Consider the following 14,542-nt stretch of genomic DNA (forward strand, 5'->3'; position numbering starts at 1 on the left):
AGCATGGAGGTGAGGACACAGGGGTAAGGTCGTCAAGTCGGGAAGGGACAGTTGTCTTTTGGGTGCCCCAGCTGGGTGATGGCTTCCCGTGCTCTAGACAGGCTGTGATGGCCACGCCCCAGGCACTTGGAGCGGGAGTGAAAGTGCAGATGGGATGGGGCTTGTCTTGCAGCCTTAGCTGCAGTGGGGAGGGTCCTGTCTTGCAGAAAGCCATGCAGATCAGCACGGTGCCCTTTGTGGACGAGTCCTCTGGGTCCGATGATGACTGCAGCTCCCAGGCGAGCTTCCGAACTTCAGTGCCCTGCTCTGAGTCCAGGAAGACCAGTGGACTGGGCAGCCCCCGGGCCATAAAGAGAGGTATGGAGAAGCGTGGTGGGAGGGGTGCAGAACAATGAGGGCCCTTCATCTCCTCCCATGGGCAGTCCCACGTGCGTGTGGAAGACCCTGCAGCTCCCAGGCTGTGTGAGCCAGGAGGCTGTGGACCTGGGCCTTGATTCCTCCTCCCTTTGGACAGGCGTCTCCATGTCCTCGCTGAGCTCTGAGGGCGACTATGCCATCCCCCCGGACGCCTGCTCCCTGGACAGCGACTACTCAGAGCCTGAGCACAAACTACAGCGCACCTCATCCTACTCCACCGACGGGCTGGGCCCAGGGGGGGTGAGCTGGGAGCTTGGCCTCCGCCCTGATGGGGCCAAGGCAGGGCCGGGTGGGAGCGGACCTCCAGCACAAGACCCAGGCAGCAGCTGCATGAGGGTCCCTGGGATTGGCGAAGGGAGGGCGGGAGTCTGGGTGCTGCCACTGATGATGTGAGGCCAAGGGGAGTGGGCTGGGGGTGTGCGGTTGGGGGCCAGGCACACACAGACCCCATCACTATGGCCCACGGGGCCCAGGAGGAGTTTACACGTTACCTCGTTTTAGCTCCACACTGACCCTGGGATGCCGAGAGCTAACAATACGTTTATTGAGTTTTTTGTGTGCCGGGCACCGTGCCCATGGCTTTGTATGCACTGTCTCATTTGTCCTCACAAATGAGGCTTATTACCCCATCTCATGGATGGGAAGCCTGAGGCTCAGAGGCATGCTGTTATGCGCCAGAGCCAGTGGTAAATGCAGATGGCTCGTTCCCCAGCCCTCGCTCCATAGCACTGTGCTGCCCCGTCTTCATCTCCGCCTCCATGAACCCTCCATCCCAGTTAGCCTGATGTTCCCCAAACCTCTCTTGCCCTTTCCTGCTGCCTGGAATGGCCTTCTTCCTCCTCTGGGCTCGTCTTCAAGGGAAAGGCTGATTTCCTTCCAAGGTCAGTTCAGGTCTGGCTCTTGCCAGAAGCCTTCCGTGGCCAGCCTCTCGCTTGTGCAGCCCCTGATCTACCACCTCCTCAGGGTCAGGTGTTCTCTCCCCCTGCCAGCAGGACCACCCATGCTTTATAAGTCCTCTCTGCACCCTTAGCAGGGCAGTGCCCTGAAAACACACATAGTAGATACTCAGTAATTTTTTTTAATTGATGACAAAGCAGTGACTCAGCTGGGCCATTTTGGCCTGTGTGATGTCCAGGAACCCCAGTGATTTCCCTCTTCTGTCCATCCCTCATCCCCCTACACCCTTCCACTCTTGCAGGAGTCACTGGAGAAGTCAGGCTACCTGCTGAAAATGGGGAGCCGGGTGAAGACGTGGAAGAGGCGCTGGTTTGTCCTGAGACAGGGACAGATCATGTACTACAAGTCTCCGGTGAGACCCTCCTTCCCCAGGACAGTAGGCAAAAGGACCCCACCCCAGCCCCAGAACCGCATGAGAGGGGCTGGAAGCAGGGCAGAGGTGAAGGTCTGGCAGGCAGGGAGAGGCAGCCTGGGCAGGCACCTGAGGCTTTGAGCCCCACACGGGACCATGAGGCTGGTCACTGGTTCTCACAGTGAAATCAGGCACTGAGCAGTCAGGGGCACTTCTAGATGAATGGGCTTGGTGATTCCTTCTTCCTTCAGAAGCCGAGCCCTGTAAATGAACCATAGCTAGGCTGTCCTCACATCATCAGGACTGTTCTGATAGGCGAGCTTGTCACCTCCTCCATCTCCTTCCTACACTGTTTGGAATTAGGGAGCCTTAGGATGTTGGGACCTAGTTTGACAGGCCCTCCCTAGAGAACCAATGTTAACGTTTTAAAGAAGGCAAAGAGGCCTGACTCTTGTGCAACTCCAGTTGATTGTTAGTGGCTACCTTGAGCATCATGTGAAGGATTCAGGTCCCGTATCACTCAATGAGTAGGCATGCTCTGATTGATTAGTTATGTCTGCAGTGGCACAGGAGAAGGTAATGGTGATATATATAGGCCACCTGTTTGCAACACTATAAAATATGTAGTAGAAGGAATTTAAGGGCTTTGTAGCTCAGGAATAACCTGGTGGTTTCTCATCCAGTTTTTAAAGGCTCAATCTATACTTTTTGAGGCCTGGATCAGGAGGACCCATGTCTCTAATCATTGCTCCATTTAGTTAGAACCAGGATCCAGAACAAGTTATCCATCATACCACAGCCCAGGAAAGCTTAGGAATCACTTTCCCCATTGTGACCTAGAGTAAGGTCTGAGGGGAAATGATGTGCTCTGGGAAGGCTCCAACCTCTTTCCTCTCCATCCCTTTCTTTACAGAGTGACGTCATCCGGAAACCTCAAGGCCAAGTGGAACTGAACTCCCGTTGCCAAATTGTTCGAGGGGAGGGTGCACAGACATTCCAGGTGAGCATGCTCCTGGCGGCCAGTGCTTTAGGTAGAAGAGGTGCTGGGTTTGGATATGGCTCGGATGGAAACAAAGATGGGACAGAATGAGCATGTGTGAAAGCCATTACCTCGACGTTTGCATTGATCCTCATTTGTGGGTTTGAGGAAGGAAGAGGAGGCAGAATGTGAGAGATGGAGTGAAGGTAGGAGAGACACGGAGGCAAAGATGACGAGGAGGAGAAGGGAGGGAGGGAGTACCAGGGCAGGAGGAAGGAAGAGCCGGTGGCTCGGAGATCTGCACCACCGCAGAGCCAGGCCCCTGTTCTTCCATCGTCCTGTCTCCCCACCCCCAACCCCTCACTTCTCCACAGCTCATCTCTGAGAAGAAGACCTATTACTTGACAGCGGACTCGCCCAGCCTGCTGGAGGAGTGGATCCGTGTCCTACAGAGCCTGCTGAAGGTCCAGGCCATTGGGCCTCCGGCCCTGACTCAGGGCGGCGCCAAGCCCGCTGTGAAGGGCTGGCTGACTAAGGTACGGGTGGGGTTGGTGGGGGAGGAGCGTGGTGGGCTCCTCATGAGAGTCAGGGGAGCCAGGAGTGAGTGCTGGGCTGGTGGGTCACCTCCTGACACACAGCTCCTTTCTCCAGGAGGCCCCTCACACTGACTACCTGTGGGCTGAACCACACAAGGTGACGGTGAATGAGTGTCTGGAAAAATAGGGGTCAGTGTTGTTACAACAGCAGCTATTCTCGAGACAGGGGGAAAAGGAATGTATCGGACCCATTTTGAGGTCATTAGGAGTTGCCCTCACCCCTGCCTGTACCCACCACAGCTCAGTGTGAATAGTGGGAAGCTGTGACCTCGGCGAGACAGGTGTGGCCAAAGACTTATAATATCTCAGGCTGCCCTAAAGACGTTTCAATTAGGGCTCTTCTGGTTGCAGGGAGCTGAGAAGCACTTGTTAATCCCAAGAAAGGGGAAGTTAACAAGGAAGCACGTTAACTAGGCCAGGATGCCGTCAGGAATGATGGTGTGCGCAAGTTCAGTGCTTGGGGCTCTGCCTGTGCCGCTGCTTCCCCGTTCAGTATGTGTTCACAGCCATCTCCTCTGCCCACGTGCAGTGCTTTTTACACTTCACGATTACACTTGCCCAAGGGCTTCAGCCCACCGTGGCCCTTCCCTTCCGACTCTAGCCTCTGCAGATTAGCAAGTTCTTCTCGTGATCATATTCCTGGGACAGGATATCTGGTTGGCCTGGTCGATCTTTTAATGGCAGGTCATACGAGGATGGGGTGTCGCGTGGTACCATGGACGCTCGCCGTGAAAGAGCTGGTCCCGTTAGTAGAGAATCTGGGTGGCATCTGAGTTTGACCTGGGATTGACCAAAGGATCTGAGTTGGACCAGGGGTTTTGAGATCTGTCTCCCTTTGGCTTCTCTTTGCCAGTCCCGGATCTTCTTCTGGGGTCTTCTGGTTCTAATAATGCTGGTTCATTTCTGGCCTACAGGTCAAGCATGGCCATTCCAAACTGGTCTGGTGTGCTCTTGTTGGGAGAACCTTCTACTACTATCGAAGCCACGAGGACAAGGTACTTCCTGGCCTCCCGAAAGCTTCCCCCAAACCACATTCCTGTGGCTCTGTGTCCTTATGGAAGGCCCAGCTTTACCCTCTACCCCACCCAACCCCACAACAAGTACAGAGCTGGCTGGCCAGATCCCTCTAGAGTGTGTGACCAGTGTGCATGGTCTGTAGATCCTGCCTGTGTGGTCTGTCTGTGCTTCTCCAAGCCCGCCTCAGCCAGGGAGCTGTAGTCTCCCCCTCGTCTTTGATTCCCAGCCCTACAAGGCCTGAGGGTTCAGAGAGACGAGACTCCTCTGTTCCCCGCTGGCCCTCCCATTCACGGAAGGCTCGTGTCCACAGCGCCCCCTGGGCCGTCTGCCTGTGCAGGACGCATGCATAGAGGAAGTAGATCGATCCTGTGACTCAGACGAGGACTATGAGGCTGGAGGGACCCGGCGGTTGCTTTCCTCCCACTGCACCCTTGTGATCCACCCCCCAGAGCACAGCCCCACCTACCTCCTCATTGGCACCAAGCACGAAAAGGTAAGGGAGGGGGCTGGGCCTCCATGGCAAAGCTTGCACCTTTGATTCTCACCTTCCTTCTCTCTTCTGAGCTTCCCCAGATTCGAGTCTATTTCCCTCCTGGACATTTTGGCAACTAGTATTTCCTGAATATTCCTTGTATTGAATCCATTCCCAGTGACCAACATCTCTTCACTGGGGCCATGAGATGGAGGGAACCACAAGCTTAGGAACTTGGGTTCACATTCAGCCGATCCCAAGTCTTTCCCCTTAGGAACCGGTGGCCTTGACTTGTGCCAACCAGACAGGCTGACCCTTACCCTGGGCTTGGCCCCTTCAGGGAGGCTCCCTTGGAGCTCTTGCCTCCATTCTTCCCAGCCCAGCCCCATCAGGTGGCTTTCCATCCTTTTCCAGGATACATGGCTTTACCACCTCACAGTGGCTGCAGGTGGCAGCAGTGCCAAGGTGGGCACTGCCTATGAGCAGCTCATTGGAAAGCTGATGGATGGTGAGGGAGACCCAGGTAAGGCGAGGGTGGCCATCACTGCTGGGTTGGAGGGTGGTGGCTGGGTAACTGTGGGTCAGGAGCCCAAAGAAAGCACTACTGTACCCTGAAGCTGTTTGGAGACCTTCTGAGCCACAGAAGGGCATTCCCGTCCCAAGCTCCGGGACCCCTGTTTCTGGTGAGGCTACTGAGGAGACCACTCAGTATCTGGGGCAGTTGTCTGGGGAGCAGACTTTCCGGCCACTTGGTCAATGTTTTACTTTGTTCACTGCAACTTTGCTGGCTGGGCAGAGGGTTGAGGAAAGAAGGTGGCTGGTTAATCTATAGTTAGAGTTTGTTAATGAATGAAGCCTAAGTTAGGATCAGGCTAACTAAGCCTGGGGCCTCTTGGGGTCTTTATTTTGCTACTGATTCTCAGGACCCTGAGGACCCAAGGGCACGCAGAACACACACTGCTTTACTGCTGCTCCGAGGCGTGTTTGTTCCGGGCTGGTATACGCTCCTCTATCCAGACCTAGCGCTGCAGGGAGAGGCCCTCCCCTGCACACGCACGCTTGCACTCCGATGTCCACGCCTTGCGTTGGACGTTCACCCCTATTGCAGCCCCACGAGCAAAGCAGTAGCCGCCTTCCTGTAAGCCATGCTCGTGAGTGTGCTGAATAAATGCAGTGCACAGCCCACACTCTGTGGATATAAATCCAGCACAGCCCACGTGTCCCGACTGTGAAAGCACCGTCTTCCCCAGAGATCAGGGTCGGGGTGCGGGGGAGGCGAGTTCCCTCCTCAGCGGTAACGGCTGCTGCTCTCTGGTGCTGTGCTCCGGGCAGATTCCCCCCTCTGGAGGCACCCCATGCTGTGCTACAGCAAAGACGGGCTGTACACCTCCCTCACCACCCTGCCCTCCGAGGCCCTGCAGACGGAGGCCGTCAAGCTCTTCAAGGTAAAGTGGGAGCTGAGCCCAGGCCCATGGACTGGTGGCGGCGCCCTTGCCCTGTGCCCAGGCTCTGCCCAGAGCAGTTCTTCCCACCACGGTGATGCCGGGGTGGAGAAGACCTGTGCAGTTTAGGGGGGAGCTCCCGGAGGGATCTGAAGAGGAAGGGAAAGAAAGTCCCTCAGGGCTCCCATCATGTCCTTTAGGGCAGGGAGGCTGGAAGCTCTGGGACTTCATTCATGGGCCCTTGGGGAGCACTAGCGAAACGAAGAGCTGCCCTCCTGTAGTGAACAGCGGGAGAGGGCAGGTTTACGTTGCTTCTGGACCTGAGGGATTCTGGCCTATTTTAGAATATTCTTTGTTCCCCGCTGAATATTCTGTCTTTTAAAAAAATGAATATGTCTTGCTTATGTAATGGAAACATGTAAAGGAAAGATCCTATCCCAAAGTAGCCTTCTCGGTAAGCATAGACGTTCTCGAGCAGTCACGATGCTCCCTCCTAGAAAGGGCTGTCTGCCGTGAACCAGAGCCTTCCTCGAGCCCTGGGCGGGGGGATGGCCCAGTCTGTCCCCTGTCACAGAGGACGATAGTCAGGGGGCTGTCAGTCTACCTGTGCCCACTGTCATTTCCCTGCAGTCGTGCCAACTCTTCATCAACGTGCCCGTGGAAGCGGCCTCGGTGGACTACCACGTGTCCCTGGCCCAGACCGCGCTGCAGGTCTGCCTCGTTCACCCCGAGCTGCAGAGCGAGCTGTACTGCCAACTCATGAAGCAGACCAGCTGCCGCCCGCCGCAGAAGTGCTCCCTCATGCAGGTGGGCGTCCCTGGGGCGGAACGGCCGACGGGAGCCGTCGGCCAGGGCTGCCCAGGACGTGGGAAAGGTGGAAGGAGGTGACCGGGCAGGTATCCTCCGAGCCTGGCAGCCAGCAGGCGGCTTCCGTACTCAAGGCTGCCCGGGTCCCGCTGCCCTCTCTGTGCCCCTTCTGGACGTCTGCACACAGTCAGGTTGTGTGATTGCGGCTCTGCACAAAGCCCGACCAGGCTGGCCATCCTGGTGCCCGCAGAAGGCTGGGGGCTGCGGTTCGGAGAGGGTGGTGAAGGCTCTGCAGCTCAGGACTGCGATGGTGGTGGCACGGCGGACCCAGCGCTCAGCCCACATTTCTTGTTTCCCCCGGCAGTGCTGGCAGCTCCTGGCTCTGTGTGCCCCACTTTTCCTGCCTCAGCACCACTTCCTCTGGTACGTCAAACAGCAGCTCCAGCGCCACGCAGATCCCCGGTGAGTGCACGTCGTTTCCTCTGCCGCTCTGGCACTACCGACTGGCATGATCTGAGGGACGCAGGGGAGACTAGGATGGATGAGATCGCCCCGCCCTCTGGGGTTTGCACAGTGGCCATGTAGACTTTGCCCATCACCATGTACGCAGATGGGCACGTGGAGATCTGGGCACCCTCTACACACCAATCCACGTGTGTGTGGGTATTTAGTGGGGGCCCTCATGTGGAGCTACCGTGCCCCCAGATCATCCCCAGATTTGCATTCTCTGTTGCCATGTTTTCTGGCTTCTGCAGAAAATATCCGTGCCAGCAACCAGCAGTAGATAGGCCCCGAACGACCAATTAACACCCCAGACCAGTCTTTGGGGCTCGTGTCACAGCCTTCCAGCTGCAGGTTTGGTCCTATAGGTTACATGTAGGTAGGGAACCAGGGTGTCAAGTGGTAGGGATGAGTGGATTCCCGGTTTTCCTTTCTTCCTTCGCCTGTCTTTTTAGAAATGAGACGGGCCAGTACGCCACGTACTGCCAGCGGGCAGTGGAGCGGACGCTGCAGACTGGGGAGCGGGAGGCCAGGCCCTCGCGCATGGAGGTGGTGTCTATCCTGCTGCGGAACCCCTTCCACCACTCCTCGCCCTTCAGCATCCCCGTGCACTTCGCCAACGGGACTTACCAGGTGACGAGCGACCTACCAGGTGACAAGGCTGCCGCGCTCCCTGTGCTGAGTCTTCTCATATTGCCATCCCAGAGGAGAACACCTTGGGGCCAGTGGGTGCTAAGCCTCCTTAGGCCCAGCAGATCTTAACAGGCAGACCAGCCAAAGGATGGGCCTGGGGTGCAGGGGCTAGTGGGGCCATTCGTGCCACTGTGGAGGGAGTACAGAGCTTGAATCACAAAAGTACTTCACTCTTTGGGGCCTGGGAAGAGGAGCTTTTGAACCCACTACGTGAACAGGGAAGCTGACACACTGACCAAGAAAGTGGCAGGGGAAGGGCCTCCCAAAGAGTGACAGCAAAGGAGGAACGGAGCTTATGTGGGACTTCAGTTTATGGTGGGCGGGCTCCTCCCTTAAGCACTCGCCCTCTGCATGTGGAAACCAGCTTTCTTTGGCCTCTGTTGTCGCCCTCGCTCCTTTCAGCCATGCCTTTCCACCTCCCGGCCTCTGACCCCTCCACTAGCCCCCGTGGGCCCCTCTCAGGAGGTCCCCTCTCCCGGCAGGTGGTGGGTTTTGACGGCTCCTCCACAGTGGACGAGTTCCTCCAGCGGCTGAACCAGGAGACGGGCATGAGGAAGTCCTCCCATTCTGGCTTTGCCCTCTTCACGGACGACCCTTCTGGCAGGGACCTGGAACACTGCCTGCAGGGGAGCGTCAAGGTGATGGTCCCCCGTAAGCCAACTGAGCCACCTTGGTCTTCAGGATTTTGTGTTCCCAGCCGGTTTGGGGCTGAGCCCGAGGCCAGCATTTCTGTGCCATCTTAAAATGTGCCCATATAGGCAGAGAAAAGTCATTTGTGCCCTTGTCTCTGGAGAGAAGATCTCCACATCCCTCCCTCCCTCCCTCCCTCCCTCCCTTGAGAGGCTGTTCAGCTTCCAGAAGAAAAGCCGCTTCCCAGCTCAGGGTAGGAAGGACAGGGAGGCACTTCTCAGCAGCAGCCCCACCTGGGCGGAGCCCGCTGCCAGTTTCGTACACACATGCGTAGACGGACAACTGTACGCCTGGACCCAGCAGATGTGTTGTACGCTGGCAGCTCACTCTTACCCAGTCTGCCAGGGCCCGTGCTCTGCTTACAGGTCCCACCAACTTTAAAGAGGTAGATCCTTATGGTACTTCTGTGCGTAAAGGCCCTTGAGTGGGATTCGAACCCTATGTTGCATTAGGGTCTGGGGTTAGAGCCGCGGGGCATGCTGGGTGTTTGTGGGATGTGCTGGAGCACTTGATGAGGATGAGGGTTTTGGCTGCAGTCTCTGCTTTCTTTATGGTGACAGGACAAAGGCTCCTGTAGTCTTTTACCATTGCCTGGAAAAACTATGCCCGGGCATCTGTGAATGCCCAGGCATCTGTAAGCCTCTGTTACACAGTAGGCCTCCGGTTATATTTGTTGAAGAGAATGGCGGTTGGTGGGAGGGAAGTGGAGCCGGTGATGAGGAGCCATGGTTTTGAACTGGGGCCTGCCTAGCCTCTGGGGGGCCCCCTCAGATGTCCAGGCAATGGCGGCAGCATTCCATGGTTTGCTGCCCACGCCATGCTCAGAGCTACACCTCTGTCTGTGAGAAAGCCGCAGGCACCCTGGGTCCTGGGAGCATGAGGCCCCGCGGGTCAGCCTCCTGATGGACAGTCCCTCAACTCTGCCCCGCGGCTCTGCCCGAGTCCAGCCCTGACTGGACCTTGTTCCCTTCATCAGGGGCTTTTCTGACTTTCCTCTTTTGCCTCATGCAGATCTGCGATGCCATCTCCAAGTGGGAACAAGCCCTGAAGGAGCTGCACTCCGGAAAGTCTGAGGGTGGCACACGTGTCGTGAAGCTGATGTACAAGAACAGGTCCTGGGCACCGCCAAGGGGGACCAAGCATGAGGGCTGCTGCTGGGGTGCAGCTCATCACTCCCCCAGCTGGAGGCCTGTCCTGCACAGGCAGGGCAAGAGATATAACACTGCCTGCTGGTCAGTAGCTGGAGGCCCAGGCTGGCTCTGCTGGCCTCTGTGAGACCCTGGACAGCTCAGGCTCTCCGTCCCTGTACTGTGTCTGCACACTCACACATGCATGCACACACACACACACACACCCCTGCCCCCCAAACAGACCAACTTCCTCAGGTGGCTGCATGTGTTACATCAGGAGAGGAAGATTTTGTCTGAGCACTAGATATTTAAGACTAAAGAATAAATTGCTCCTGGGAGCTTCCCTGGTGGCGCAGTGGTTGAGAGTATGCCTGCCGATGCAGGGGACACGGGTTTGTGCCCCGGTCCGGGAGGATCCCACATGCCGCGGAGCGGCTGGGCCCGTGAGCCATGGCCGCTGAGCCTGCGCGTCCGGAGCCTGTGCTCCGCAACGGGAGAGGCCACAGCAGTGAGAGGCCCGCGTACCAAAAAAAAAAAAAAAAAAGAATAAATTGCTCCTATATACCAGTTCCAGGAAATACAGAAGGAGAAATCCTGACTTATACCAATTTGACTAAGAAAATTCCATCCCAGTATGTCTCCAGGCAGATGATTTCCATTAGTCTCTTGGACTCTTAACTCATTTAGTTTCCTAATAAGCTATGATTCCAGGTACCAGATTCCCCTCACCAAATCCAGTAAGTCTTAACGGTGAATTCAGAACCGACCACATGCTACTGTTGCTATGGGACCTGATGGCCCTCTATCTGCTCTGTGTCATGCTTGGTTAAGTTTTTCTGGAGGCAGTGGAAAATAGGCTCACAGATGGTATAAAAAGAGTAGTTTCTTTTTTTCTTTGTAAATCAAGATAAACAGATGCAGAGACAGCTTCATCCGTTTGGGATCCCAGCTGAGCCCTGGCTTCTCACTCTCTCCCCTGTAGGCTGTACTTTCGGAGTCAAGTCAAAGGGGAGACAGAGCGAGAGCGCCTGCTGCTTGCCTCCCAAACTAGCGGAGAGATAGTGGCAGGGAGGTTTCCTGTCAACAAGGAGCTGGCTCTGGAGATGGCGGCACTGATGGCCCAGGTAAGGTTCTGTCCAGGAGTCAGGAGGGTCAGGAGACGTCTTGGACTCATAGGTGGAGTGCACCACACAGGCTGAAACAGGAGATTCTGCGGGTCCTGAGGTGCCAGAGAGGGCGGCCTTGCTGACTCCTACCCAGCAGAGTGCCTCGCTGCAGATCCAGGCTACATGCAGAACTCTGGGCGTGGAAACCAGGGGCCTGGGTTTGAATCCTAGCCACCTTCCCGCTATGAGATCTTGGCCAAGTCACTTCACTTGTCTGTGCTGTAGTTCCCTTTTTCATATCCCGAAAACAAAAATACCTCCCTACCTGCCCCGACAGGGTTGTACTAAGTGTAATTCCTAGATAATGTATGTCATATAATGTATGTGGTTAAGTGTGTATTACAGCTGTCAAACATTGTAATGAGAAGTAGGAAAAGGAACACACATTCAGACTTTGACTCTTCTATTACCTTTAGGAGGCTGTCTTGCCAAAGGAATCTGGGATCCTTCATGGTTCCCGTAAGAAAGAGTCTGGATCTACATGCTGGAGAGGATGGGGAAATAATAACAGTGGACCTTTAATACAGTAAACACGTATTGAGTATGCTGTAGAGGGCCCTGTGCGAAACATTTTATATGTAGTACCCTATTTAGTTCTCACCTCCGCTTTATAGATGAGTAAACTGAAGCTCACAGAGTTTAACTTGATCATGGTTTCAGAGCTGGTAAATGGCAGAGCTGGGATTTGAGCCAAGCATCTGACTCTAATGGCCACATTTGGAACAGTCAGCTCTACTGAAGGATCTGTAGCATCTTCAATCCTGTATCCCATATTTTTGGATTAGGAGCCAGAATTTCTATAGTGTTTCCCTTGTCTGCCACTAATTAACTGTGTCTTTGGATAAGGCACTTAACCTCAGCTGCAAAAGGAAAGGTGATCTAGACAATCTCTAATATTCTAGGACCCTAAGGTTGTTTCTCTAGTGTCTGTGAAACTTGAGATAAAGGGTCTGTCTGTACACAAGAAGTGTTTTTTCACATCCATTCACACCTCACCAATAAAGGGATGAAATAATGGTTTATTTCACCTCTCAGCAGGCCCCCAACCCCATTCACGTCCAAATTCCTGATTTGTCCCTCCATGTGCTTCTACCACAGGTAGAGTATGGGGACTTGGAGAAGCCCATCCTGCCAGGACCTGGGGGCACACCCCCTGCCAAGGCTCTGCATCACCTCCAGCAGGTCCTAGACAGGTTCTACCCAAGGCGCTACAGACACGGGGCCCCCCTGGAACAGCTGAGGTAGGCTGCAAGGTCTTGCAGGGAGTCACCGTAGGGAGGCATGGGCTGCAGAGTTGGGAAAAACCTCAGAGCTGCAACAGAAACATGGCACCATCTCTCTCCACCCGTCTAAACCAGGCACCTGGCAGATCAGCTGACCACAAAGTGGGCAGCACTGCAAGGCTGCTCCTCTCCTGAGTGCATCCGCATCTACCTGACAGTGGCCCGGAAATGGCCCCTCTTTGGTGCTAAGCTCTTTGCTGCTCAGGTAAGTGTGGGTGGTTTCCAGCCAAAGGAGTGGTTACCACACCCTCAGGAACTCCCTAAGTTTCTCCTGGATTCGGTCATGTTTTGAGCCAGTTCAGTCTGCAGCGCCCACCCGCAACCACTAGGGGTCACTATCTTTCCACCCATTTCTTGCCTACTCCAGCTTTCCCTGGTCCAGAGCAGTTGTGACTCATTGCTTCCGGGCCAGGGTTATTTCTGGGCGATCCTTAACTTTCCTTTATTGACTCCTTTCCCAATCCTACCTTTGAAAAAAAAGATAGGGTCAACTAATCCACAACAGAGTTCAGACTTGATATGATGTTCCTCTTGAGAATGTTTTTATTTTAAAAAAAGTTTGAAAGAACAACGTGTAACCTAAACAAATACATCTCTGCTGACCTGGTGCAGCCACAGAGGGATCTGACTACTCAGGCACCAGTTAATTTCTCCTGCTGGAAGGCCAGGTGGCTAAAAGTAATTTCAGATGGAACTTTTCTTCACTGGCTATCTGGTGTGCACGAAACTTTGTACGTAATCACAGTGTCCTATCCTCGAAGCTGGATCATGATCCTGTTCACTGAGGATACAGATTAGACAACAGACATTCACTCATTCATTCAACAAAGAATTGTTGAGCTCCTACTATATCTGAGGCATTGTGCTAGTTGTCTGAGGTGACAAGAGGTGAGCAAATCAGACACGTCCTCGCCTTCATGGAGCTTCCCATCTAGTGGGGGACGTACACACTAATCAAATACGCACACATACACTCTCTCTTTCTAAATATATATATATATAAAACACATATAATTTTTTTAGAAGCTGTCACAAGTGCCATGAAGGAAAAGTACAGGGGTGTTATAAAGGCATATAACATGGGGACCCACTTAGTCTGGAAGGTTGGGAGAAGCTCCTGAAAAAAGGGACATGTCCATCTCTCTCCCCAGGGTAGGAGAGACAGGAAATCTAGATTGCCCTACTGCAGCCCTGGCAGTGAAAATTAGTCATTCTAGGACTTATCCACCAAATAGGCAGTTTTCTCCCTGGCAGGGCCTAAAGCCCTTGCATTACTGTCTTCCTAATTATTTTATAGTCCCTAGGAAATGGTTGAAGCAAGATGCAGCTTGCACTTAGGAGGGCCTGTGGGTGGGATGCTGTCAGTTTCTGAGAGCCAGGAAAAAACAGCCTGTTCTCCATGCCTGTAACAGAACAGCCAGGGCTGGCCTCTGTTCTGGAACAGGAACAAAGTGTACTGTGTTCTGTACCATGGCAGGATGGGCTATAGGTACTACAAGAAAGTGATACTCGGGGTTGTTAGTAGGTGGCCAGAGCCCCAAGCCAGGTGCCTCCTGCCACGAGCAGCCTGTTTACTCCCGCATGCTATACAAATACCATCTTCTATGTTTGCCAAAAGAAAAAAGTTGGAAATCACTGCCTAGCAGATCCCTAGATGTGCCTTCTTCCTCAGAAAGCTCTAGTGGTTCAGAATCCCTAGCTGTGGATGTCTGATGGGATTTTCCTGTTCCCCCAGCCTGCACAGCCGTCTTCCAAGGAGAACACTCTGGTGTGGATTGCGGTGAATGAGGATGGTGTCAGCATCCTGGACCACAACACCATGGTACGGGAGGATGAGGGCTGGCTTCCTGACCCCTCCTTCTCCTGACAGTATCTTTTCTTCTTCTCTCTGGACTCAAAGGGCTGAGCTAAGTGACCACGGTTTTCCTTCCCCCACCCCCTGCCCAAGTACTGCTGTCCTCTAGTCTAGACACAGCTTGTAGACATTCAAAATGTAGATCTCCAAAGTGTGACCACTTCGGACTTCTCCCTTCCTGGTCT

At 54.4% G+C, this 14,542-nt stretch overlaps 1 protein-coding gene across 1 annotated transcript in view; it reads left to right on the plus strand.

Annotated features, from left to right (window-relative positions):
* PLEKHH1 (pleckstrin homology, MyTH4 and FERM domain containing H1) overlaps positions 1-14,542 on the plus strand; it is a 51,850-nt gene that overhangs the window by 34,273 nt on the left and 3,035 nt on the right. Inside the window, exons 10-27 of the mRNA XM_030855303.3 lie at positions 207-357; positions 515-657; positions 1,616-1,726; positions 2,640-2,726; positions 3,080-3,241; positions 4,216-4,296; positions 4,629-4,811; positions 5,205-5,313; positions 6,123-6,235; positions 6,863-7,039; positions 7,404-7,501; positions 7,996-8,173; positions 8,716-8,871; positions 9,935-10,035; positions 11,036-11,177; positions 12,318-12,460; positions 12,578-12,707; positions 14,238-14,324. Coding sequence (XP_030711163.2) covers positions 207-357; positions 515-657; positions 1,616-1,726; positions 2,640-2,726; positions 3,080-3,241; positions 4,216-4,296; positions 4,629-4,811; positions 5,205-5,313; positions 6,123-6,235; positions 6,863-7,039; positions 7,404-7,501; positions 7,996-8,173; positions 8,716-8,871; positions 9,935-10,035; positions 11,036-11,177; positions 12,318-12,460; positions 12,578-12,707; positions 14,238-14,324 — 2,352 coding nt within the window. The remainder of the gene's footprint in view (positions 1-206; positions 358-514; positions 658-1,615; positions 1,727-2,639; positions 2,727-3,079; positions 3,242-4,215; positions 4,297-4,628; positions 4,812-5,204; positions 5,314-6,122; positions 6,236-6,862; positions 7,040-7,403; positions 7,502-7,995; positions 8,174-8,715; positions 8,872-9,934; positions 10,036-11,035; positions 11,178-12,317; positions 12,461-12,577; positions 12,708-14,237; positions 14,325-14,542) is intronic.

The sequence above is a fragment of the Globicephala melas genome, chromosome 2 (assembly GCF_963455315.2).
Source record: "Globicephala melas chromosome 2, mGloMel1.2, whole genome shotgun sequence".
NCBI classification, from domain to species: Eukaryota; Metazoa; Chordata; class Mammalia; order Artiodactyla; family Delphinidae; genus Globicephala; species Globicephala melas.